The sequence below is a fragment of the Xiphophorus hellerii genome, chromosome 18 (assembly GCF_003331165.1).
Source record: "Xiphophorus hellerii strain 12219 chromosome 18, Xiphophorus_hellerii-4.1, whole genome shotgun sequence".
Classification (NCBI taxonomy): Eukaryota; Metazoa; Chordata; class Actinopteri; order Cyprinodontiformes; family Poeciliidae; genus Xiphophorus; species Xiphophorus hellerii.
Genome location: NC_045689.1, coordinates 12,141,766 through 12,167,915, shown reverse-complemented (window position 1 = coordinate 12,167,915; position 26,150 = coordinate 12,141,766). Strand labels below are relative to the sequence as shown.

General features: G+C 37.9%; 1 protein-coding gene and 1 long non-coding RNA gene across 3 annotated transcripts; one reads left to right on the top strand and one right to left on the bottom strand.

The window, feature by feature from the left end:
* Nucleotides 1-671: 671 nt before the first annotated feature.
* Nucleotides 672-14,801, bottom strand: cab39 (calcium binding protein 39). Of its 2 annotated transcripts, none has more exons than XM_032545325.1 (9): nucleotides 14,631-14,801; nucleotides 10,814-10,969; nucleotides 8,195-8,359; nucleotides 6,024-6,142; nucleotides 5,058-5,226; nucleotides 4,175-4,234; nucleotides 3,678-3,743; nucleotides 3,127-3,270; nucleotides 672-2,615 (listed from the first exon to the last, which is right to left on the bottom strand). In XM_032545325.1, the coding sequence occupies exons 2-9, from the start codon at nucleotides 10,925-10,927 to the stop codon at nucleotides 2,427-2,429; spliced, it is 1,026 nt and encodes a 341-aa protein (XP_032401216.1). In that variant the 5' UTR covers nucleotides 10,928-10,969; nucleotides 14,631-14,801; the 3' UTR covers nucleotides 672-2,426. The 2 variants fall into 2 exon arrangements, with proteins under 2 accessions (XP_032401216.1, XP_032401217.1); XM_032545326.1 differs by lacking the exon at nucleotides 14,631-14,801 and adding an exon at nucleotides 11,926-11,975.
* A 7,355-nt stretch (nucleotides 14,802-22,156) lies between these two features.
* LOC116737359 (uncharacterized) lies at nucleotides 22,157-25,499 on the top strand. Its single transcript, XR_004342787.1, has 3 exons — nucleotides 22,157-22,615; nucleotides 22,980-23,074; nucleotides 23,300-25,499. It is a non-coding gene; the product is annotated as an uncharacterized LOC116737359 (long non-coding RNA).
* The last annotated feature ends 651 nt before the right edge of the window (nucleotides 25,500-26,150 follow it).

Below are 26,150 nucleotides of genomic sequence, written 5' to 3'. Positions count from 1 at the left end.
AAACCTGTGGAAGTCCATCCCAAGCTACCAGAAAAGAAGCATAAAAACCCTGTTAGTAGAATTTTAGAAAATAACTTCTAATTATTTGTGTAACTTGGGAAAAATATTTACTTCATCTTGCAGGTTTATTGTATTTTCGCCTTTCTGGAACTCAGGGAGGGTTTAGATAAGAACGGAGCGCTCCTCAATTTTTAAGGTCTTTGTCAACATAATGCTGAGCCAGAAACGCTGGTTCCCAGATTCCCTGTGAGAAACTTTGTGAAGGTATGCATTTTCATTCTGTGTAATGATTATGGCTTATGGATAATAAACCAGACATTTCTGTCTAAATGATTTTTATAACAATCTTACGTAATGTACCACTTTAGTGAGACACGAAATGTTTCATTATTTTTTTTGTCAATAAAAATGTCAAGAAATGAAAGCTTGCAATATTTCCCTCTAAGTTTCACTTTTTGAAATAAGAGACAAAAATATAGAACTTTTTTATATTAACTTTTAACATGTACCTATATTTATTTCATAGTTAATTCTTTTTTTTTTTTTTAAACCTTTGTCATTTCAGAAGTAAATTTAAACCTCAAAAAGTAATTCAACATTTCTGAAAGTTAACATGTCCTTTTGTTATCCTGAGGATGAGTTTTATTCCCATGAATAAAGTGCGACACAGCTGCGTTTTTATCTCAAATGTTTATTTAATTATTTGGGCCCAGGCCTTTGACACATCAGAAAGCTCCCACACACTCGCTGCCGAGACTGGAGATAAAGTCAACACACTATCGTAAACTGTCAAGGATTCGTTTTGTCATTTCAATACTGTCCGATGCTGGAAGGGAGATGGGTAAGGGGGTCAATTCCAGTACAATCTTTAGTGCAGCATCATGCAGAACCAGTGAAGCAACATGCATGTTCAGAGTGAACGAAGGGGACACCAGGCTCTTACTGTAGTGTTTTCTGCTCTGAGATGCTTTTTAGAACGTCACTCACTGCAAATGAAGACAATATATGTGGTTTAATCAGTTGTTCTCAGCTTCAGCAAACCCAAAAGCACTCTGCTACCCACAATGCTTTACGCTCACCATTGTACTGGAATTATAAAAAGGCTCAAAACACAAAGAGAAGGGTGACAGTGAGAGCGTTATAATCCGGTCCCACTTGAAGCTCACAAACTGCGAGGGGGCTAACATGGCACTCTGATGTTACAAACCGAAACGGTAAGAAAACAGGGAGCAGAAGAAAACCGCCCCAGTGAGGAGAAACGAATCACCCAGCACCTCGCAAACTGCAAACACACACGCTTTAATGTTGCTGTTAATGCTCTGCTCTGCTCTTCCCTCCACTCCCCATCTGCACTGCACCCCTGCACATTTTCTGCAGAGATCCTCAAAATGTAAATGAACAGACCCAGAGCTGTTACTATGACATTCCTCTGCTGTACAAATTGTTAAAGATCCTATAGGTTAGCTAAATGTGAGCTGGCCCTTTAAGTTATGTACAAAGCAACCCAACCAGCAATCATTTCACCAGTAAAATGAAATGCGGAAACAATGTCACTTTTCTTATGTTCAAGACAGTAACTTGATAACAACCAAAAACAGTTTGTTTAAGGTGATATATATATAATATATATTTATGTCAAGGTTAAACAAAAATCTACAAAGCAAAAAAAGGCATATGTACACGATCACCCTGTCCCAGATAATTAAAAAATAAAAATGACCCAAATCACGGGCTTTAACTACTTTATACCCTATAACCCTCCCTTCCTCAGCTGTGCTTCAAGCGCTGTGTCATAAAGCGCACAGGAGGTAATAAATGGTTCTGATGGCATCTGGTTGCTTTGTTAGATGAAGGCCAAGATGCAAACTAAAGCAGCCGTTGGGATGTGCATGAATCTGAATGTGGAGACGGTGCTGAACACTGCAGCACCGGCGCCGGCCACAGATCTGTCATATTTCAAGGCATGCAACAATAGTTCTGAAGCTCTTGTTCGTACCGTTTATCCCAATGTCTTCAGCAGCGGCTTGTATCTGCATGTTTTATTATTATTATCATTTGCTTGTGTGCGTATCTGTTTGATTATTGTCGCACCTCTCAGAAAGCCTGCCTTAGTTTGAATGTGTGGATTTGTTCGTTATGTGTGATGAACTGTTGTGGCAACATAATAAATCAGCAGCAGCATCTACTAGTATTTTCTGACATCTTTTGAAAGAAAGAATAAAAATAAAAAAAATCTTAAATGTTCTGAGGGGCAGAAGAGCTGGCGACTTCCTGGTGAGCTGACGTGGGTTTGTTTTGTTCTTGTTCCTCAGTTTTTGTTCAGAAACCAGAGCAGCTGCTGCCGATGGCTCCGTTAAGCAGACACCGTCTGGATGTTTTCCAGACCGGGTCTTGGCGGCTCCGTCCTTGCCCTGCCACGCGCCCCCTCAGGCCTCCTGCGGGGCAGGCCTCTTCAGGTCCCTGATCTGTTTGATTAAGTAAGTCTTTTCATCGTTGAACTGTTCGTCCTCTGTTCTGTCGTTCTGGAACTTGCTGAGAAACTCGATGAGTTTGGCCTGGTTCTTCAGCAGGATGTCCAGGATGGGCTGCGTCTTGTTGGGGTTGGCCACAAACACCTGGAGGTGGACGAGGACAAACAGACGAGAGTCAATATACTCGTGTTTTTGATGTGAGAATGCAAGTTAATTATTATATATTACAGGATAATGCCTGTAGTTTAGTATAGTTTGATAGAAGAGCATAGTTTCTATGTTTTTCAGTTCTGAAAACATCATGGAAACCTGACCAACTAAAATATGTTTACAATTGTAGAAGTAAATAACTCTAGAGGTGTGAATACATTTACAAGGTACTGTTTACCAGACAGTCAAAAAAAATATTATACAACTGCAGCCCTTTGTCATAGTTATCAGTTATCCCAGGAATGTTCACAGTAAAACGATGAAGCATTAAGACGCAACTGAAGAAAAGTAAAATACATTTCAGAGCAAATGCACAAAAAGCTGAGATTTTCCAAGTCCATAAATTGTGGGACATTTCACAAACACTACACACTCACAAACATTCAATACAATTTAAAATATCTAATCCGTCTTCTGCCCCTGACCAAGTATTGCTCAACTTTACCTTAAACACATGGAAAGCCTCAAACTGGATGTTGCGGCTCTTGTCCCGCAGCAGATTCATCATTAGCTTGAGATTCTCCGGCTTGCTGATGTATTTCGTCATTATGGTGAAATTGTGCCTGTCGAGAAGCAACTCCCCGAGCAACTAGACAATTTTAATGAGACAAAGAGAAGCACAAATTAAAAATAGTGCAATTCTGTTCGTTAAGCCAAACTAGAGTAATTATTCAGATTTTACAACTGAAGGCCCTCTCTATGTGGTCAATAATGATCAATATAAATCTGTATTGTGAACTGAATATAAGTTTATATGTTCAGTATTAACTAGAATTCCTTTATAGTCATAGTATTCAGACATTAAGTCAAATAAACCTCAAAGGAATTAGCTTTAGTTAAAATAGTGAGTATTTTTTTTGTCCAACCACTAGATGGCAGACATGAGGTGGCAGGGAAGGATGCATTCGAAGAAATAAAACACTCTTCCTTAAATAACTCTCTAATAGAGTTGCCTCACCCTGAGATCTTTTTATACGTGCAACCTGGGTTTCTTACCTTGAGGGACTGCCGTTTAGTCACGTAGTTTTCTGAGTGTAGTAACTTTTCATATTCAATGAAAAACTGGAGGAGGTAGAGAGAGAAACATGGCTGTGGTTAGAGACGAGAAGGAGATCAAGCACAGACTTTCACAGCGTTTTCTCCGTCTGATATCGACACACAGAAAAAAAATCTCCCACACAATCTGACAGTTACTTTGTGTTCTCATGGTGCAAACGGTGTCCCAAATGGCTGATTTGGACTTGTTAAAGAGGAAGTTGGTGACAAGCTGATCATCCAGACAAAGTGTTCATCTGCTGCTCTTAAAGTAATCTGAAGTTCTGGATTTCAATGGAAAAAGTGAACCTGAAAAGTTCAACAAGCAGCTGCAGATTTCTTCAAGACATCTATTATAACTAAAGTTTAAATCAACTGCAACTGGTTTTGCGAAGTGTTTTCATATTTTAAATCCTTAAAACTTCACTCTCTGCTTAGAGAGTTGTGTGTGAACTCACTTTGTCATAATGCTGCTCCAGAAACTCGGCACTCAGTAGCTTGTGTCTTGTGAGGAGGTCCTGGAAACAAAAACATATATTCTTTAATATAAACCTGATCATTTGTAGCAAAGAATGCAACTACAGCTAAAGAAATCCTGCTAACATCAACATGCGAATATTTCAGTTTTAATAATTAGATAGCAAAAGGCAATTAACAATTTTTTCACAGAATTTGAACAGGGCGAAGCTAAAGCTACTTATATATTTTTAAAATCTTAAATACAAAACGTTTGTATTTTTGTACAGTTTCGTCTTAATTACTGCAATGAATATGTTGTTCTTTCAGCAAATCGTCTTTTTTGAGTCTGTATATTCCAGTTAACAATTAATTGATTACTAAATCAGCTGACAATTATTTCAATAACTGATTCATCAGACTTAATCACTCCAGGCCTATACTGCAGTAAAGCTGAGGCTGACTCTTAATCTTTAATGCAGGATAAAATATTTTGGACAGCAAAGCGGCAGTAAAAATGTGAAGCTGCCACAGATTTGATGCACTTTGTCTATTATTCCCAAAATGCATCTAAATCTGTGCCGCTCCAACAGAAAACCCAATTACAAACGTCTCATTGTAAAATTATCATCTGCTTTAATAAAACAGGTAAAACATTCTGCAGCAAAAGCATTTATAATAGTGACATTAGTAACCTCCATTTTCATAAAATAACCTAGGCACAATTATAAGACTACTAGATGGATGATGGGCTAATGATGCACTCAACTTCATTTCTGCTCATCACTTAAAGTCATTTGAAAGTAATATTTTAGTCGTTTTATAGTGTTCTTATTGAACATCAGAGCTAATGCTGCTTGATTCTCCATCAGCTGCTTGACTTACTTTGAAAGTGGCAAATGCATCGGAGGCGATGTCGAACGTGGACATCTCCACGTATTTGAAGAAGTCGTAGAACTGCTCCGACCACAGCGTGATCTTGGCCAGCGGTTCGTGTCTGATGCATTCCCTCAGCATGATGCCGCAGTTCAGGGCGATATCCGGAGACTCGTACCTGCAGGAAGCAGCGATTTGCCATTTAACACAGGGCTCTGCAACCTTTACAATCCAAAGAGACATTTCTACCCTCAGTCAAGCTAAAAAGTCATTTAAAGTCACAAATTTAGGATGACAGCTTGGAAAAAAGGCAATTTATCATTTCTGATAAATATCTACTATAGGAAAAGTGCTTATTATTTTCAAAAGAATTCTTTTTTATTATTTTAAATTTAAAATAAAGAAAATATGGATGCCTTTTCTTTTATGGGATGTTGACATTTGCGGAAAGTATGTAAATAAATAAAAGCACATATTTGCTAAAAATAATGACAAGAAAAAATGTTTTAAAAGTAATTTTAGTGTCATTTCGCTGTGGAAATTCAATGAAATTGTTCCATAAAATAAACTGACACACATTTGTTTTATATCTGCCATCTATACTTAAAAACAATAGTTGGCTCTTTATCAATTTTAAGCTCTTGTGGAAAGTCCAGAGAGTCACTTTGTCAGACCCCTGGATTAACAGATGCTAACTATCTGAATGCAATTATCTGATTAGCTACAATCTTTATCATGAGGTGTTTAAAAACGAAGTTTGAGGAAGAAGAGATCCTGGAGAGGAAAGTGTTTTACAGCACATCAAAACATGTCTGCAGATCATTTAGGCTGCAAAAGAGTGAGAAAGAGCAAAACTTCAGGAAACATCAAAAAGGCTGAAAGTATTACGACAGCGTTATTCATTTAGAACAAATTTTAAATTATACTAAACATGGAAAAAATAAAAGTTTTAAAAACATCTGCCTGGACTCTTACCCTTTCAGCAGCATGAAAAGGATGTTTTGCTGGGTACACAGGTACTCTACTGTAGGTGTCCGAGTGCCAATCTGGCGCCTCAGGATGTTGTTGAAGATCTGGGCTACATCTTTTTTACCCTGTTAGCGACAGAAACATAAAAACATCAACTAATACCACAGATACTTGAGACAAATCATGATGAAACTCAAGGTTCAAGATTTTGTGTTGTATTTTTGACGCTATTAGGAGTCTTAGAATCATTAATAGATTTACCAATATTAGTCTGACTATTTAAGAATGTCAGTAATGGTAAGTGTAGTACTGTTGTGTCATTTTTATGCTGTTTCAGATGCAAATCATAATGTAAGTTATTGTCATTCAGCACAGGAAACTAAAGCAACCAGAGGAAGAGCTAATGGACACAAAACAAAAACAATTGTTTTATTCAGACCTTTTTCTTAGTTCCTCAAACCCTTTTTGTTTCTGTGCAGCAACAACTACAACCATCTGCATCCAGAAGAAATGCTTATTTAGACACTTTAGCTGATATGCCAGTTTTGTCAGAATAACTTCTCTGTATTTACAGTTCCCTGTAAAAGCATTTGTATCTTTGAAATTCATGACGTTTTAATCGCACACCAGCCTATTTTTAGAGGTAGGTTTTATGTAACAAAACAATAAATGGCTTTAACAGATTTTTTGAACTAAAAAGCTTAAAGTGAAAGCGTGGTGTGCGCTGTATTTAGTCAATAATTGATACAGCCAGGAAAGTAAAAGCTTGATGGTGCCACCACCATGTTCCACCATGTAGGTGATTATTAATACAACTGCTTTAATTTTGGAGCCAATACTTGACAATATAATAATGACGTTAATGTGACTCATCCACCACTCGTCTTATTTGGTCATTACGTCAATTCATTTTTCTAATCTGCAGAGCAAAAATGTTTCTGCAGGAACCCCAGCTTTTTGATTTGAAAGTGTCCATCATGCAACCACAGGAAAGATGTGGGTTCACAAAGAAACATGAAAACTATCAAATCCCTGTCCTGCTTCTGTCTTGTATAATTTGTAATCCCTGATCAGCTGTTTGTCTAAAGTAAGGAGGATGTGCCAGTGTAAAAGAGGAAATGAGATTCTTTCAGCACAATGACTCATAGATAAGGTGAGTCAGAGCAGCCTGAAGCAGATGCCTGACATTTTCCAAAGAAACATAAGTTTACACACGTATCAACACCGGCACATCGGTCATGAATAACCATATTTCTCTTCTGCAGTGTAGTAAATCATATCTCTCTCATGTAGTACCCTATGTGTGCAGTATTATGTTTTTTCCAGGCACATAGTGCCATTTTATAGCACAATAAAGTAACCATGCTGCCTTCAGTTGTTATAAAAATGTTGTATATATCAAAAATAACTTAAAAGAAATTTTACTTTATAATTTGGGGTATTGAAATTGGGAGAATGTCTCTTTAGGAAGCTCCTGCTCTTTCCAACACGCCGCCTTTAGCATCACAACAATGCTACTCATTATGCCGTTTACGTCATGAGAGATGCAAAGATTTCTCACAAAAAAAAGAATCATAGCCACAACAGGTATGTCGTTGATGAGGGAATAACATTATGATGTAAAACTAAAAAAGTTGATGTTAAACAATATTCCCCTTTAAATAATGAAGAATTAACCAAAATATTTAATATTTTCCTCTTTCCTGTTCCTTCCCTCTCACTCAGATAGGCCTATCAGGATAGAAAATTTTGCTGGATGATTAATTGTCCCAGAAGTTATTGCGATAAACAGTAATATTGTTATTTTGAGACCATTTTCAAGTACTGCAATAGAAATGGCATAACAAAGCAAGAACACATCCTTAAAGATCAATAAACTTTAAATTCTAATAAACATTTAACACTGGAACCGGAAGACATCTTAAATATTCAAAATAAAAAAACAACAGGAATAACAATTAAAATGAATTTTGAAGTCATTGTAAATAAAATTGTTCTTCAAAAAAAGGTCTAGTTGAGACAAATGCACCAGACTGAAGACTTTTGCCATCCAGTTTTTGGTAGGAAGAGAAAAACTTTAAATTATGCTAATATAAATGATTGAAATGATTGAATTTATCATGTGATTAATTAATTGTGACAGGCCTACACTCAGACCAATAAAACTAAGCTCTCACCTCGAAGTCGATGAGCTGCAGGTCGGCGATCAGGGTGCTGAGCAGGCCGCTGTTGTAGAGCTCCTGGGCCAGCTGCGCCACTGCTTCTGTCTGCGGCTCCTTCTCGTTTGTCCCATACAGGATCTCCTTCATCGCTACCAGGCTCTTCGACACCTCCTCTGCAGCCTGAAATATTGCAAACATCCGCTCATGAAGCCGCTCCACTTAACAGTTAATGGGACGTAGTGCTGCTCTGGACTAGAACATTTTGTCAGGTTAGGATCTACAAACCATAAAAATGTTTTTAATTATCAGTAATGCTAGCAGTGCGAACATCTGTGAAGCATAAAGAACTCCATTTCGCTGTGATGGTGATTTTTTATCTAAACTGGGGGTTCAGTAGAGAGGAGTCAAAAAGTGTCTTTAGGACAAATTGTAAATGTCTTTCAGCGGCTCAGCAAGAGTCCCGACCTGAATCCTCTGGTCAGAGGTCTGAAAAAGGTTGAGCTCCGATGTTTTCCATTTAAACTGATGGAGCTGTAGAAGAAATCGGCTGGAGATCGGCGTGCCAACATGATGCCATCATATTCAAGAAGATTTGAGGCAGTGATTCCTGCTAACAGCACATCATCAGACTGTTAAAGGCTGTGAACACGTATGTGATTTCTTAGTTTATTATTTATATTGTATGCTTGCAAAAAATGTGTAAAATACTGTAATGTGTACAATTTTAGGATAAAAAGTGAATTAAACCCATTTTGAACTCAGACTGTGAAGCAACATGAGGACTTTCTGGCGCACTGTGACCTGGAAGTAATGGTTGCGGTTTGGTTCGTACCTCAGTTTTGAGGTCAAGGCTCAGAACAACAGCAAAAAGGAAACCAAATGCTAGGTTTCACTCTTTCACATAAAAAAATAAAATAAAATGAAAAATAATCACCTTTTTAAGAACTGAGATATAAACCATTAATACCACAAGGAAGTTCTAACATGCTGCCATAAATCTGATCTAATTTCAACCAAACACGATACCTACAGGTCATAAGTCAAATAACTGATGGCGACTGAAGCAGCAGGGAAGGAGTAGAGATCTTGCAGTCTGAAAGTTGCGAGTTCAGTTCCAGCTTCATTTCCTGCCAGATGTCGATGAGCCACTAAACACTAAGTCGCCTACCAATCTACTTATAAACGAGAGCGTTTATAAGCTGAATGAGTAAATAACAGAAAGCAGGCCAGGAATGTTAGTTTCAGGTAGTTTTGCACTAATTTCATGCATATTTATGAGGCGATAAAGATTTTAATAGGTTCTCTGTAAATAATAACAAAATGTTCAGCATTTATATGAGGTGAAACACCACCAGATGACTTATTTAGTGTCCACTCGAGGTATTAAATCAAAGGTGAAACATAATCTTGTTAGTTATCAGAAGTTGCTAAGCAACAATCTTTCTGATAGACGCAATGGCTTTCTGATAGTTTTACAAACTGCTGATTAAAAACAAGCCGGTCCTGCGTGTTGTTCGCGTTTTGAAAGCCACACGCTCGGCTTCATACTGAGCATATTTACACAGCTGCTGTTGTGAACAGATTCAGACGTTTCCCTCTGGTCTCTCTAGCATTACAAATATGCGTGAAACTAATTCCTATCTGTACTGTGACGGTTCATATTAATACATGTGTTGTGTTAATTAGGGCTGAGACAATTAGTTGGATTAATCTTCAACTAATTTAGCAATCAATTAATCATTAACTTGAGTATATAGACTCTAAAACATGCTGTTAGCTGACAGAACAGAATCACAGCAGTAAATAAGTCAAAACTATGTAAGAAATACACAAATTTCACAGTTAATTGGAGTTTATTTGTCTATAAACATGTTCTACCCAGAGCTCCCTCTAGTTTTAGCTTCACCTTCACCTGTTTGAAATATTGAAAAAAATTAATAAATGCATAAATAAAATCTCCTATTAAGCATTTATTGCTCTTAATTATTATTTGGGTGATCAAAAAATAGTCAATAGATCAACCTCTGAACATCAGTACAATGTGAGGAAAACCTTTCACATGTTGATGTTAGAAGATTTTGTTTTACTGCAGACGATCAAGTGTACACAGAGGAATGCTGTTAATGCATTTTAGGCCATAAAATGTTCATCTTTTTTTTTATATTTGCATTTTTATGCATTTCTACTGCAAGAAAAGGCTTAAGTGGTTCATAGAAAATCTTCAAAATGTGTCAATTATTTAGTCCAATTAATCAAAATAATTGATAGAATAAGTGAGTAGAATAAAGTAATCATTAGTTGCTTTTCTAGTTTCAATTCCGGAAACTACTGCCATAAACAGAAAAACATATTTAAAGATTTGTGTCTATGTGATTTGATAGACACTGTGATTTGATTAGAGATAATGACATTCAAATCTGGTAAAGAGCAAGATGTTTTTATATGATCCAATCATGTAAAAATCATTAACATTAATGAGAAATTAGGCTCAGACTTTGCATTAACAGATGTCTAAATGTAAACAATTTGGATGGGTATCGGATGAAACTTGATTGTGACATCCCAAACATTAATGCATGAGCAAAGCATTCAGGTTGTGTTGGAAACAGGTTGGACTGGAGGAATCTCTTTTACCTTCTCTGCCTTTTTATCGGAGATGTCGTGCTTCTCCAGCACGGTCATACTGTCCTTAAGGTTCTTGACGATGTCCGCAGGTGACTTGTGGGACTTGCCAAAGGGAAAAGGCATGGCGGAGAGTTACCACGAGTGACCAGGCAGCGGACTGTCCACCTGAGGAAGGAAATATACAAAATTATAGAAACCTTGTGTCCAGACACAGTATTTAACCTCTTGAAAAACACCACTAATATCCAATTCATGATTTAAATCGACACATGAAGATTTAATACAATCAATGATTCAAGGATAAATGGAGGGAGAGGTGTATCTTTTTACTTCCTGTACACATCACTTCGAAATCTGACCTTTAAATCTCTCACATGAAGAGATTAAACCCGGTGAATCACCTGGTTAAAATATAAATAATCAACCATGACGTCATCTCAGACCTTTGTATGGGCCTAATCTCTCACTCAGAAATCTTAGCCGTCAAGCTTTTATTAATGAAACACGCCTATAAGAATTTTCCATAATGGAAAACTTTGTAGTTCTGGATCAGAAGTAGGAATGGCTGATCCAACAGAATCACCCACACAACCCCGACCCATCCAACCAACACATCAGGACTTCACGGTAAAATTTATAGTTTAGATCACAAAAAGAGCGCTTAACGAAAACGAGATAAAAACATTTATTAAACCTTTAAGTCCTAAATGGAGCGCCGGCGATCCAGCCAAATTTGCAGTACCGCAATTCTGCCACACTTTGCACTATCTGAAAAGTTTCAACGGTTTCGGAAAGGGAGACGTTGCGCTTTCCAGCCAGTATCGGGTTATTACGGTAATTTCACCCCCTGCCATAGCAGGAAGTGAAATTAATAAGAATGCCACTCTTTTAATAGACAGTAAATTGCAAAAATAACTTGCTAGATATTTAAAGATCCAGTTTTTATGGATAAATGGGCAAATATATTTACGCACAGGACATTTAAAGAACTGTGTACAATTAAAATAAGCAAAAACATGCAGACGTAAAGACCTATCTTTATGTCTTTAAGACAAAGAGTTAAGAGATCTGACAGAGTAGTAGTGATCTTTAGAAAATAAAAGGATGTGTAAGAGACCGACCGTTTGTTCTGCTGTGATCCTCTACACCTGGAGCAGTCGCCACTTTCTCCTCTGTCTGGACAGAGTCCACATTTAGAAAGCAAAGCTAGCTCCAGGAATATAATGTTTGAGCAGCAGCCAAGTGTGAGATGTATTTATAAATATATATGCATGTGTCATGTGGGACTAAGCTGTAATATAAAACCGTGTCTCACTAATGACCCATGCACTTTGACATGCTAACATCTCTGCTGACCCAGACACACCTCGTCGTCAGCAGAGCAAATCCGTCTTTTCCACGGGGCTAAAGCTCGTTAATGTAGTCATCAGGCTGCGGCACCGCCTCCCTACGCCTTCCTGCCCCACTTCAGTAACAGTGACGCAAATAAGGAGGCAACACATATGGCAGGTTCAAGACCTGCAGGTCACCGCTTACCCTGCACAACTCCTGATCGAAACTGTGTGCTGTAGCAAAAGTAAGAATCCTTGGATCCGTCAGAAAAACTTCTCATCATAACAGCTCGCTTCAGAAAGTCAATATCAATGATATTAAATGATTGATCAAATTGTCAATTATTTCATATTTAAAAATTACATCATCAAATGGACCAAATCATAAAGTGATGTGAAAGTTTTGGGTATTTTAAGGACAAAAATGGCAATAATTCACATAAGTAACAACAAAATAACATTAGACAAAATAATTTCTTTCTAAATCAGTTTCTTTCAATAAAAAAACTTATCAAACTTTCACTAAAACCACAGATGTTTGCGTCTGGTGAATGTTTGGTTCAAATATGTTCGTTTTTCATTCAGTTTGTTGAGAATCCAGAAATTTTACTCAAGTAAAAGTAAAAAGTACAGCGTAGTAAAAATACTCCTAAAAGTACTTTTTTTTTCAAAAAAATGTACTCAGGTAAATGTAACTGAGTAAATGTAACTAGTTACTACCAACTCTGCCTACAGTTAAGGGTGCAACTAATAGTTTCGTGAGGCTCCTCAGCAGGTCTATGTGATTTTTGTGATTTTATTTTATATGTTTGACAAAAAAAAACAATAAAAAATATGACTCATCAAAAAAACATCTTGCAGCAATTAAGATTTAAAGTGGCTGACAGTCAACATGCTGAGCTTGTGACTTTTCTCTAAATTATTCTCATAAAAAATGAATCTATTATAAGCATTTCTTTTTTTGTTTTCTTTTTGTGATGTCTACACTTTAACTTTACAAGAGTTGTTGTTTTAAATAACTTTGACTTAACTATTTTTCTGCACAAATTATAATATGCATGGACCAAATTTAGATTAGGTAGTCATGGAAAACATATACAAACAACATTTGTGTATGGAAGAGTACAGTTTTGTAATATTTTTGCTCCTGGCCAGAACCATAAAGAATCCTCTTGTTCTTTAGAAGACGTAGGCTGGATTAGATAATGAAAAATGAGCCCTGATCAATCTAAAAACAAACATTACCAACTTACAGTTGTGAAACCACAGATGTCAGCAGCTAAATATACACACGCATTGAACTAAGGTATTTAAAAAAACTGTAGATTCCTATTTGGTGTTCAAAAAAAAAGAAGTTAAATCCTCTGTTTAAAACCACCAACAAGCAGAGATGTGGAAAGCAGTGTGTTTTGCTTTTAGTTGAGGATGTTTCCTGGTTTTAAATTAGCTTCATCAACGATAGGATTAAAGCTACACATAATTTTAAAAGATCAGAACTAAAAACCTATTATAAAAAGTGCATATTGCTGAAGTTAACTTTCAAAATCTGATGCTCCACCGGAAGAACGCAAACAAATCAGCGCGGCACAGTCATAAGCAACTCAACCTGCAGCATATTTCACATTAACTCGGCCCAAACTGACTTCATTCCTTGCAGAAACACAAGACACGGTGTTGACTGAAGTGTCTGTATCTTCCTGAAAGCAAATAAAGCTGAGAAATCCCGTAAACCTTCCACCGTGGCGCACACACCCTTCAGTCCGGGCAGGAACAGGTTCTCCACACACCATCTGACACAGAGATCAATTACTCATAGCTGGCGCTCGTTAACCACAACAGCTTATTTTTAATTGTGTAGCGATGCCTTTCTCTGTTAAAACTGCAGCTACTAGCTGAAAAGACTGGCAAAAAAAAAGAGAGAGAGAGAGAGAGGGAGAACAGGGCCTCGGTAGCTGACAGTGAGCACCGCCCATCCGTGATCTCCATGCCTGCTTTGTGATGGTGTGCAGCGCTAACAAAAACGCACCTGAGTCGATTCAGTGCCGCGCACGTTAACAACACAGTTAAAACAAGGCTCGCCTGTGTTGTCTCTACTGTTCAGTTGAACTTTATTCAGAAGCTAACGTGGCCTATAACCTTTTCAATCACTGACCAACAAACGGAGCTACTGCTGCAGCTGGGTAGCGTCCGAAAGCGTCTTAACTTGACCACCAGGATTGCTCGAAGCTCACAAATCTTTTATGACAGAAGTTGGGGTGACCCGTGTTAAAATGTGTCTGGGTAAAGCCTAGAAATAATAATTTTTCTATTTAATGCGCAGAATCTGTCAGGTTAGAAAGCTAACTAGTTAGCCTAATGCTAACTAGGCCTGCCAGCGGCTCCTCGCTGAAACCCATGCCTGTCTTTAGCAGCAGGCCAGCTTCACCCAGCCCCGCTCTGCTCACTGTTTATTTCCTTATTACTTCATAGCCGAATGTAAATACACAACAAAATACCTTGTATATGACGTTGTCGACGTTTTCCCCTCAGCTGTTAGGACTGCAAAAGGCAATTCAGATAATCCGTGGAAGAAAAGGGCTTTGTTTTGCTCGTCGACTCCCCTTATTTTACTGTTGATAATTGTGCGGCCCCCTGTTACCTCCTGGTTCTTTCTCTGAGGCAGGCCGATTGGTAACGCTGGCGGCGCAGCAGTCGTGGCTGCAGTGACGTCTTACCGACACCTCTGGCCGTTCGGTGGTACAGCAACAACGCAGGTTTGTTTCTGCAATAATAGTACATGACCACACGAGGGCGCGTGTGAAAGCGTTACTGGAGGAGTGTTTCTTTTATATGAGGAAAGACGATTTCAGTTCTGCGTATCCTGTTCAAGTAAAGAACTAATGTGGATATTTGTGGATTATTTCATCTGCTTGTAGGAGGGTTATTAAATTGCAGATATGTACTACTGCCACACAACTCAACATTGTATCAAACATTCAAACTCCCTGAACTTTTTTACTTTTTGTTATGTTACAACCTATGGAAGCCTATGGAAGCCCGTTTCCGCCACTCTGTAAAAAAAATAAAATAAAATAATCTCATTATTTTGAGATACTATCTCATTATAATGAGATACTATCTCATTATAATGAGATTATTATTTTTTTTTTTTTTACAGAGTGGCGGAAACGGGCTTCCATAACAACCACATATTTCAATGTATTTTTAGAAGATTTCATTTGATTGATCAAGACTATTTGCCACAAATTTCTATGGTGCTTCCACTACATTTAAAGTAGCATTTTTTTTCAATAAGATTTGCTTTTCCAGAGGCATTTTTTTCTTTTGTGTTGTTTTTGTTTTGTTTTTTGTTTGTTTGTTTGTTTGTTGTTGTTTTTGTTTTCTCTTGCTAAATATTGCTTGCACAATAGATTAAACTAAGAAAGTCTCAATTTTTAAACCTTGCCATAAATTCCTCCTTTGATTAATGTCTGGATTGACCCAAAATTGTTGCAATGGAAGATTAAATATTTTTTTAAATAATCAAAGCAACAGATTTTGATAAGGGAATAACATAATTAAATGATGTAAAGCTAAAAAAAATATTTTATATAATTCCACCCCTTTAAATAGAGTTTGGTGACATTCTCATAGGTTGGGACAATTTTTTATAACCTACAGCTGCTTTAATTCTCTATAACCTTATCCCTGCAGTGTCCCTCAGTCACTATGATGCTCATTGTTCACTAATGTCTCTAACAAATCTCTATTGACCTTTACAAACCATTTGCATTTATACTGAGATGAAATTATGCTTCAGTGGACTCCATTTACTTACTCCGTGGCTTCCAATGGCAGTTGTTTGCACTTGATATTTTTAGGGATATTATAAAATGCACACCACACTTTTCAGACTGTTATTTTGTAAAACAATAAAATAAAAAATTTAAAACCATGTAAACTTGTTGTAAGCAAGCTTTGTGGAATTCTCATAAAAAGTGTAAAATAAATACCACATCATTTGATTAGATAATCTTTTCACAGAACTAGGTTTGTGTACTTCAGAAGGTGTAATGCAAATTATGTGGGTTCTGCATTGGTGCAGCATCAATCCAACCTTTGTATAATAGTGCCACAAAAGAGAACCTCTACAAGCAGAGTTAGAAAGCTCTTTCCGCTGCACATTCTATCATATTCACTCCAACATTTGACTCGAGGAAAAACTCCAGTGAGGAACAGGTAAGGCATCATTTAGTTTAAATTACTATAACTGTCAAGTTTCAATACAGTAATTTTTGACAGATTTAAAAGGTGTGAACATAAGAGAATTAAAGTTGACATACTTTTCATACCCTTTTATTTGTAATTATCTGCATAAAATATTTTGCTTTTTGTCATGTCTTAATATTCATGCTTTTTGAGAAACATCTTGTTGTTTTATATGTAAAAAGTTCTACATTAATAAAAAGTAATCACTTTTCACTTTTCCTACAGTTACAGTAGAAGATAAGAATAATCGTTCCACATTTTCTTTCAAAGGTGAAAAAACATAAACTTTTATTTTTAGGTTTTTAGTGTTTTCTCCATTCTTTATTTTATTCTCAGGTCCTCACAGTTAACTTCTGCATGCATTATGGATGAAAACGCTTTTAGATACATACTTTTCCTTGGTAAGTGTAACAGCTTTGTGGATTTTGTTTGAATTTTTATTCGTAGATAAACATTAAATTTGCAATATCCTCCTATGACGTAGTCATGTGTAAAATGTTCTGCTGCTTTCTATTTAACCCTCCTGTTATGTTCATTTCTAGGGTACAGCAAAAATGTCCGTGGGTCAATTTGACCTGGGGAGTGTTTAATCATGCAATAGTGTCAGAAACCAAAAGATTCCTCCAAAACATTTTTGTATCTGATTATTAACTCCAATACTAACCATTTCAATCAATATTTGTGCAATGATGTTTTTTAATTTCTCAGAAATTAAGGATCAATGACGACAACCTACTCATTTACTAATTTGGACATAAAAAATGGAATTTAAATTTTTTATGTCCACTGAAAAAACCTAGACACAAAAAAACTATAATTTCCTTGAAATTGATCTTTGGTAAATTTTTTTATATTACACTTTTTTTTTTCAATGGGTGATTTTTATAATTGAACTTAAGACACATATACTGTTCTGGGTCAAATTGACCTGCTGATTAAAATCAAGACAAATGAATCATGCAGAGAGTATTTATGTTTTCCTCCACTTCTGCTGAGTGTCCACTCAGTGTGGGTGGAATTTGTCCACGGGAACAGAAAAGATTCCCGTCAAAAGTTGTGTGAACACCTGCTTTCTCGCAGTTTCCTAGTGAAGGAAAGAAAGTAGTGAGAAAGTGGGCTTGCTTGTGTTGGCGTGTGCATGTATGTGTGTGGTGTGGTGTGTTTGTGTGTGTGTGTGGTGAAATATGGTTCATAGCTGCAAGGAAACATATAGAATTGGACTTTTTTTAAAATCTTTTTTACCCTTCAAATTGACTGCCGGGTCAAATTGACCCGAACAGTATCTATGTAAAAAGTAGACACAGGAGGTGTTATAAATGTGTAAAATGTATACATTTTCAATTTATATGTAGAGTGCACCTATTAAGACAAAAAGAAAAAGTTTCATGCAAAAAAAATACTTCCAGCTATTTAAAATAAAAAAAATTTAACTTTCAAACTGGTCAATTTGAACCTGCAACATAACAGGAGGGTTACATAGACAGCTGGATAACACATCTTGTTTCTAGTAGTTTCACTCTTAGACACAACTGATTTAAAATTCTCACTTTATAAGGTGATATACAGAAAATCATGTTTTATTTGTGTGGAGTTCATTATTTTTGCGTTCTGAGTAATTAGCAGAGGTCTTTAACTTCAAGCCTCGAGGGCCGGTGTCCTGCTACTTTTACATGTGTCCCTGGTCCAGCACACCTGAACCAAATGGCTGAATTATCTCCTCAGTATGCAGCCAAGTTCTCCAGAGCAATCTGCAGTCTGATTATGCGACTCAGATATGCTGAAGAAGAGATACATCTAGAAGTGGCAGGACATCGCATCTCAACGCCTACACTACACTTTTATCACAGGAAGCTTTTTACGTCTTTATTTAAGTAGAACAAAATACTACTTGTGAAATCCTTGTGAATAATAGGAAAAGGATGAGTACATGCTGTCAAATGTGCAGAAAAATGCGAATTCACATCATTTTCCAAAGAACTATTACAAAAGATATTTCAGTATCTCATTTGCACACGAAGTGACACTGCGGTCCGCCATGAGTTATGCTCTATATAAGGATCTAATTTTTACCAGAAAGTTTTCCTGTGCATGACTACAATGTGGAAATCTAAACAAGAAAAAAAAAAAATAATAAAAGTAAAAAGAAACACTGACTGTTTCCCATAATTGTGCTCTAAAGGCTATGGCAAAAAGCACTAGCAAGCTCTAGACAGCAAGAGGAGATTCATGAGTTTCCGATTATCAATAAAAGAAAGATACATTCCTAGTTCTGTGAAGAGTTATTTACCCCTAAATTTCTTCTTTTTGTTCATCACTGTTTCATGTTTTCAACATTTAGAAATTTCAGAAAGCTAAACCAGGTGTAGCTTCTGAGAGAAAACAAAATGTTACGGTTGAAATAACAACAAATAAAGCAAATTGGAGAGTAGTAGAAGGAGAAAGTGAGGAAAAGTTGTTGGTTGGTCTTCCAGCAACCCAAGCCTATATCAGCACAATTACAGCGACAGCCCAGAATAACCTAAAGCAGCCTATAAGGAAAGTTTAAAGCCTAATCTTCAAAGTAGGGTGTCTATTTTGAGTGCTATCATTTGTTGAAACTTGTTTTTATTGTCCCAGGGTTGTGCTTCCTCCCTCTATGTTTTTCACAAGTGTATCATGTTGTAAATGAAAGAAAGAGCTGGACTGAAGCCCAGAGGTACTGCAGGGAAACATACACAGACCTGGTCACCATCAACAGCACTGAAGCCATGGCCCAGGTGAAGGACATACTCAGAGACAAAACTGATGAATTCTGGATTGGATTGTATGGTGACGTTAATAACTGGAAGTGGTCTCTGGAAAAGGATGGATTTTATGAAAAAGGACAGGCTGATTTAAGACTGTGGAACTCAGGGGAACCAAACAATGCTGAAGATCATTTTCTGTGTGCTGATATACAACCAGGAGCTGCATGGTCTGACTATAGGTGCACTTTTCAAAGACCGTTTGTCTGCTACAACGGTAAGAGAACAATAACGGCTCTGTATAATAACGAGAATGTTGTTTTCAACTCTTACTGCAAATTAGGTTTGAAATAAATAGATTAAACAAAATAGCATTAATATTTAAATGTTGCAAGGAGCTTTTTTACATCCAAATTAAAACCTTAAGTTTCAGTCAAAATCATATTACACCCTGAAGGGATTACATCACTACTGATCTAAAAATACTACAGTCCACTCTAAAATGTTCACAGTTATATAAACCAGATATGTTGATGGATTTTGTTCTTTGAGACACGATGAATCACAACTGAATCTTTTGGGGCCTTTGGATCAGTCAGTATGTCTGGAGCAGAAAGAATGAAGTACATAAAGCTGGGGAAGCACATGCTGTAGAGGTGGAGATGGCGCCCCCTATAGAGGAGTTTAGTCCTGGACGCAACCATCCAGGGTTCGATTTCCAACCCTGGGACCTCTCCTACACGACTTCTCCTCTCCTCTCTCTCTACTCATGTCCTGCCTAATTTACAGCGAATAAAGGACACTGCTGCTGCACAAACATCTCAATACAGTGAAGCACTGTAGTGGATCAGAGACGCTCTGGGGTTACTTTGCTTCCTGCTGGGGTTACTTTGCTTCATGTGGCACAGGAAACCTGCAGAGTGTGGGCGGATAGATGGATTCACTCAATTATCAGGGAAATCTGGGCAAAATTTTTTTCCCTGTTTTAGAGAAAGTTCAAGTTTGACCCTGAGTATATCTCAAGACTTGATGCTCAAAGAAACTCAGAAAGGTATCACTACAGTTGTCTGACTTGAACTCTATTGAAAATCTTTAGTGGGGTTTCAAAAAAGTGATTGCAGTGTAAAAAAACCAGAATATTAATTAACTGGACACTTTTGCACTTAAGGGGTGTCTTAAAGTGTTTGCAGCTGCTGAGCACAAAGTCGCTTTACTAAATACTGAAGATGGTTATCAAGTGTGAGTTGTGTTTAATTTGGAGAAGCCACTTGTGATATTAATTGGATTGATGCATTTAAATAACTTTTGCTTTATTTACTGTGAATAATTTCACATAGGTGCTGATATTAGTGTTTGTTTTAGCACAAAAAAAAAAAAAATTCCCTTCTCACCCACCGCGGGTGGTTCTTATCCTCTGAGCTCGGGTCCTCTACCAGAGGCCTGGGAGCTTGAGGGTTCTGCGCAGTATCTTGGCTGTGCCAAGGACTGCACATTTCTGGACTGAGATGTCTGATGTTGTTCCTGGGATCTGTTGTAGCCATTGGTCCAGTTTGGGGGTGACTGCCCCGAGGGCCCCGATGACCACAGGCACCACTGTGGTCTTCACCTTCCAGGCCCTCTCCAGTTCCTCCCTGAGGCCCTGGTATTTCTCTAGTTTCTCGTGCTCCTTTTTCCTGATGTTGCAGTCGCTTGGTATTGCTACATCTATCACAACGGCTTTCCTCTGTTGTTTATCCACTACGACAATGTCTGGTTGGTTCACCATTACCATTTTGTCTGTCTGGATCTGGAAGTCCCACAGGATCTTAGCTCTGGCGTTCTCCGCCACCTTTGGGGGTGTTTCCCACTTTGATCTCGGGGTTTCCAGTCCATATTCTGCACAGATGTTTCTGTACACTATGCCTGCAACTTGGTTATGTCGTTCCATGTACGCTTTCCCTGCCAGTATCTTGCACCCTGCTGTTATGTGCTGGACTGTCTCAGGGGCCTCCTTGCACAACCTACACCTTGGGTCTTGTCTGGTGTGGTATATCTGGGCCTCTATTGCTCTGGTGTTTAGGGCCTGTTCCTGGGCGGCCAGGATGAGGGCCTCTGTGCTGTCCTTGAGTCCAGCTTTTTCCAGCCATTGGTAGGATTTACTGATATCAGCCACTTGGGTTATTTGCTGGTGGTACATCCCATGTAGGGGCTTGTCCTGCCATGATGGTATCTCTGGCACCTCAACCTCCGTTCCCTGTTGTCTGAGATATTCACTGAGCACATTGTCTGTTGAGGCTTTGTCCCTGATGTATTTATGGATCTTAGTTGTTTCGTCCTGGATTGTGGTTCTCACACTCACTAGTCCTCTGCCTCCTTCCTTGCGGCTCGTGTACAGTCTCAGGGTGCTGGATTTGGGATGGAATCCTCCATGCATTGTTAGTAGTTTTCTAGTCTTAATATCAGTGGCTTTTATCTCCTCCTTTGGCCAGATTATTACTTCGGCAGGGCATAGCTGTTTATTGCGCGGATTTTGTTCTTGCCATTGAGCTGGCTTCTCAGGACTTGCCTTATTCGTTGGAGGTATTTAGCTGTGGCTCCTTTCCTTGTGACCTCATCGAGGTTGCCATTTGCTTGTGGTATACCTAGGTACTTGTAACTGTCCTCTATGTCTGCTATTGTTCCTTCTGGGAGTGAGACCCCTTCTGTGCGGATGACCTTCCCCCTCTTTGTGATCAGCCGACCACACTTCTCTAGTCCGAATGACATCCCAATGTCCGTGCTGTAGATCCTGGTGGTGTGGATCAGTGGCTGAGGGGGTTCAGGCCTATGCAGAACAGTAGCGGGGACAGAGCATCTCCTTGGTATATGCCACATTTGATGGTTTGCAGTTGGCTTCAAGGGTGGTTTTCCACAGCTTCATCGAGTTTGCAATGAAGGCTCTCAGAGTCTTCTGAGAGCCTATATATATATATATATATATATATATATATATATATATATATATATATATATATATATACACTATGGGCCATAAGAGCAGTCTTAATATGTGACATCAATGTCGACCCAATTTGATATTGATGCATTCATTGTTTCTAGTTTGTACTTTGTACTTTAGCATTAAACCTTTTGCATTTGTATTTCAGTAAATTTATGTGCGCCTGTCTTATTAGCTTCATAAAATATCTTTTGTTTGTTTTATAAAGGTTCAGCTTCAAAGTACATCCTTGTGACGACACCAATGTCTTGGGACAAAGCTCAACTTTACTGCAGGGAAAATTACACAGATCTGGCCAGCGTGAGGAACAACTCCGAGAACGCCGAAATCAATAAGCTTGTGAATGAATATTCATGGATTGGCTTTTACAGAGAGTCTTGGAGGTGGTCAGACGGTCAACGCATGAAGATGACTTCATTCCGTAACTTCAATACAAGTCAATCAGTAAATGTTAAAAGCTCCTGTGTGACTACAACAAACAGTATGTGGAATATAAGACCCTGCTCCAACACATATCCTTTCATCTGTAGTGGTGAGTCAAACATACCAGGAGAGCGCTGTGTGCAGCTGGCTATGAACTCTGTTGAAATCAGACATGCACAGTAATTCACAAGACCTTTCTAAAGATTCTTACTTTGCCTCCTGTTTCCCAATCTGTTCCTTTTGTGCCATATTGTAGATTTATGCCTATTTTATAAAATAACTTTCACCTCACAATCGGCCTCCAGCTTTGTTCAAAATTAGAAAGAATGTTTAGGATAAATTAATTCTCCTCCAACCTAATTAATTACAACAACAAAAAAAATCTAATCACTAGTGCCAAAACTCAAAACTTTCTCTCACCTGTAAATTTCTTTATAGACATCATCATGATTATTTTTTAATTTATCCTTTAGGAACTCGTAGGAAGATGAGGGTGGTAAAAATTACGTTGTCCAAATCAGATTCCTCGTTGGACCTGGAAGAAGCGCAGGATGCCGTCTTGCAGCAAGTATTGAAGGGGCATTTCTGATTTCCAGAGGTTATGTTTTGTTGTGCAATTATTAACTTACAGGCAGTACAAAACTTTCATGTCTTTTATTTTATGTAATCTGTGCAGCTGATATGTATCATCCTATTTTAAAAATAAATGTCACGTTTCAGATGAACAGACGGCTGTTCTTTTGGACGCTTGGGGTTGGGGTGATTTTAAATCCTGTCCTCTTATTTCTTTCAGCTGAACCTCAAACTGAAGAGCTATGGCCTTGAAGATGTCAAACTGAAATGGATCAACCAGTCTGATGGAAAGACGTTTCACTTGAAAAAGAAAGGAGACAAAAAGACAAAGGATTTAAAATAGGGGTGCACTGATTGCAGTTTTCTGGCCGATCACAGATTAACGATCTATTAAAACTCCTGACCTGTCGATTCCGATTTTGGCCAATACCAATTTTTTTTAATCTAAAATGTTGCTAAATGTAGCAAGAAAGTTGATGAGTTGCCAACAGTGAGATGACTATTAACTGCAAACATATACTGTAGACCTGATCTGGTGGGCCGGTCTGCTGGTCAAAGCTCTCTCACAGCAGAGCAGAAAAAGAAAACAGTTGATTTAAATGTCTTTGCTGAAGTAGTTAAAATTGATAGTTAAGATCGGCTTCACATGTAAAAATTGGTCGATCACCGATTTCCCAAGATCAGGGAAATCGGCACGGATAAATCGGTGCATCCCTAGTAAAAACGTGAGACTGAGAAAAACTTTGTTCTCTGAAAAAGATGGCAGAGCAGTTTTTGATTTTCTTAAAGATAATTTTCCTGACTGATATTCACTGTTGTAGCTGCAGATCATAAGCAGTGATGGTCTAACAGTATCTCATGTTCCAACTTCAAAATAATTTAATCTCTCCTGATCTTTTTTGTCTTTGATTTTGTTTTCTGATCTTTCTGTACAGTTTGTTAAATTGATATTTTTGTGGATTCTGCCTTAAGAAGCCAGATTTGGTTGGTCGTTATTAACTTGTGTTGCATTTTTTTTGGCATCTCTGCCATGGGTTAGCTGTTAAAAGGAACCAAATTCAGGAAGAAGACTATCCATCCATCCACCATCCATCCTGAAAACCCGACTCAGGGCCAGCTTTCAGTCCACAGAGGAATCACTGGTCACCCCTCTCATCCTCTCACTTCATGTTGGAGGGGCCTAAGCAAACAGGTGTCATGTGAAGTTGTGATTAAGTTTTTTTATAAAAGTAAAAAATTCAAACGCCAAACTCCAAAGAAAAACCCAACTTTGATGCTGGTGGACCAACATGAACTGGATGGTGGGAGGGAGTGAACACCAAGGCAACAAATTGGCATGGAGACAGAAGAGGCAGCAGCGCTCTGAATCAGCTGCAGCTGTCTGACTTTTTAAGGCGACCTGTGTGAAGACACTGTTGCAGAAATCAATGCAGCTAAATATAAACGCATGGATGAGTTTCTCTAGATTTTGCTAGAATATTTATCCTTTAATCTTAATGTTCTTCAGGTGATAGAAGGCCAACTTTGCAATTGATTTTATGTGCATTTGAAAGTTCAGGTCTGAGTTTTACATCCATTTGGGCCTCATTAGCTGCTGCTAACTGTAATAACTGACCTCTGTGCTGGACTTTGGTTGCTCCTCCTTTAGTTTTGTTTCTGTTTAGCTGAAGAAAGTTTTGCCACATTCATGTATTTATTTACCTTAAGCATCTGTTTAGTGCTTGGCTGGGTTCAGAGTCACCTGATGACATCATAATGGAGAGCTTTGTAACATATCCACAGCTATGGTAGCTAATTGTCAGCAGTTATTGACCTAAGACTCTCTGATCATTTGTTGTGGAAAATAAAAGGGTCATTTCAAAAAATATGCTCAAAATTATGCTTTTTATTTAAATTATGGCCCTATAAATGTATGAATGTATGAACAACACTTCCTAAGGACTCTGTCCTCACTGGTCACCTGTCAGACCCTCAGCCTCCTCCTCCTGCTGGACTGTCCACCCACTCTGAAGGTTATTACTTTCTTCATGCTGATTAGGTTCAGATGAATGCACGCTATTGTCCAGCCCGGTTTCCCACGACCCGGCGTTCGCCTGGCAGTCGCGTGGCTCTGATGCAGGGGGCCCCAGCTTTGAGGTGGGGTGAGTGAGACGAGGGGAGAGGACATCTGGCTGGTCTGACATCTGCTAGTGGCAAATGTTACCCGGAAATGTTTCAAAACCCAGAATATGGTCAAAGCGAGAAGGGAAGACGTCCCTGATTCTTCCAACTGTGGATCAAGGTGGATTTCAAAGAGATTGTGACACACTACATCAATTATCATCTGTGTATTTATGTGGAATTATAGACCAACACAAAGTTGCCATAACTATAAAGAAAGATGTTGTTTAACTTTTTCTGCACAAATAAAAATCTAAAAAGTACAGGATGTTTGTTTTCACTCTCATGAGTTCTTACTTTAAGTTTTTATGAAAGTATTTGTCTATTCTTCTTTGCACTCAAACTCAATCAGCTTGGACGAAGACTTCTTACTGATTCTCAAGAATGCCAGAAATTCTGATATTTAAGTCTGGACTTTGATTAGGCCATTTTAACACATACGCAAGTCTTGATCTATGGTTAGAGTAGTTGTCCTACTCAAAAGTTACCCTTCACCAACGTCTCCAGACTCCAGCAGAATTTCTTCCAGTATTTTTATGTTAATCTTGACATCAATTATGAGCATTTACTCTGGCTCTGCAAACTGAAGATATCCGCACAGTAAGATGCTGCCACCTTCAGGTTTCACCATGGGAAAGGTTTGTTCAGTCTTTTTGATGAAGGTAGTTTAGGTCTCATCAGAACTTAGACAGAAAACTTTTAAAAACTGATTTGAATAATGAACTTAACAATGTTTGTTGATAAAGTGTAAATTAAATACATAAATAAACTGAATTTAGACTTAGATTAAATTAAACACGGGTGGTCTCTGATCATCAGGTCTAAGGTAAATTGGTTTCACTGGATTTTATTTAGGAACATCAAATCAAAAGGGGCTAAATTAAAAAATGTGCACATCAATGTAAATTGAA

Coding starts and splice junctions, on each gene's coding strand:
- cab39 (XM_032545325.1), bottom strand. CDS start 10,927: ATGCCTTTTCCCTTTGGCAAGTCCCACAAGTCACCTGCGGACATCGTC. Junction 8,360..10,813: donor CCGATAAAAAGGCAGAGAAG/GTAAAAGAGATT, acceptor GCAATATTTCAG/GCTGCAGAGGAGGTGTCGAA. Junction 3,271..3,677: donor CTAAACGGCAGTCCCTCAAG/GTAAGAAACCCA, acceptor AAAATTGTCTAG/TTGCTCGGGGAGTTGCTTCT.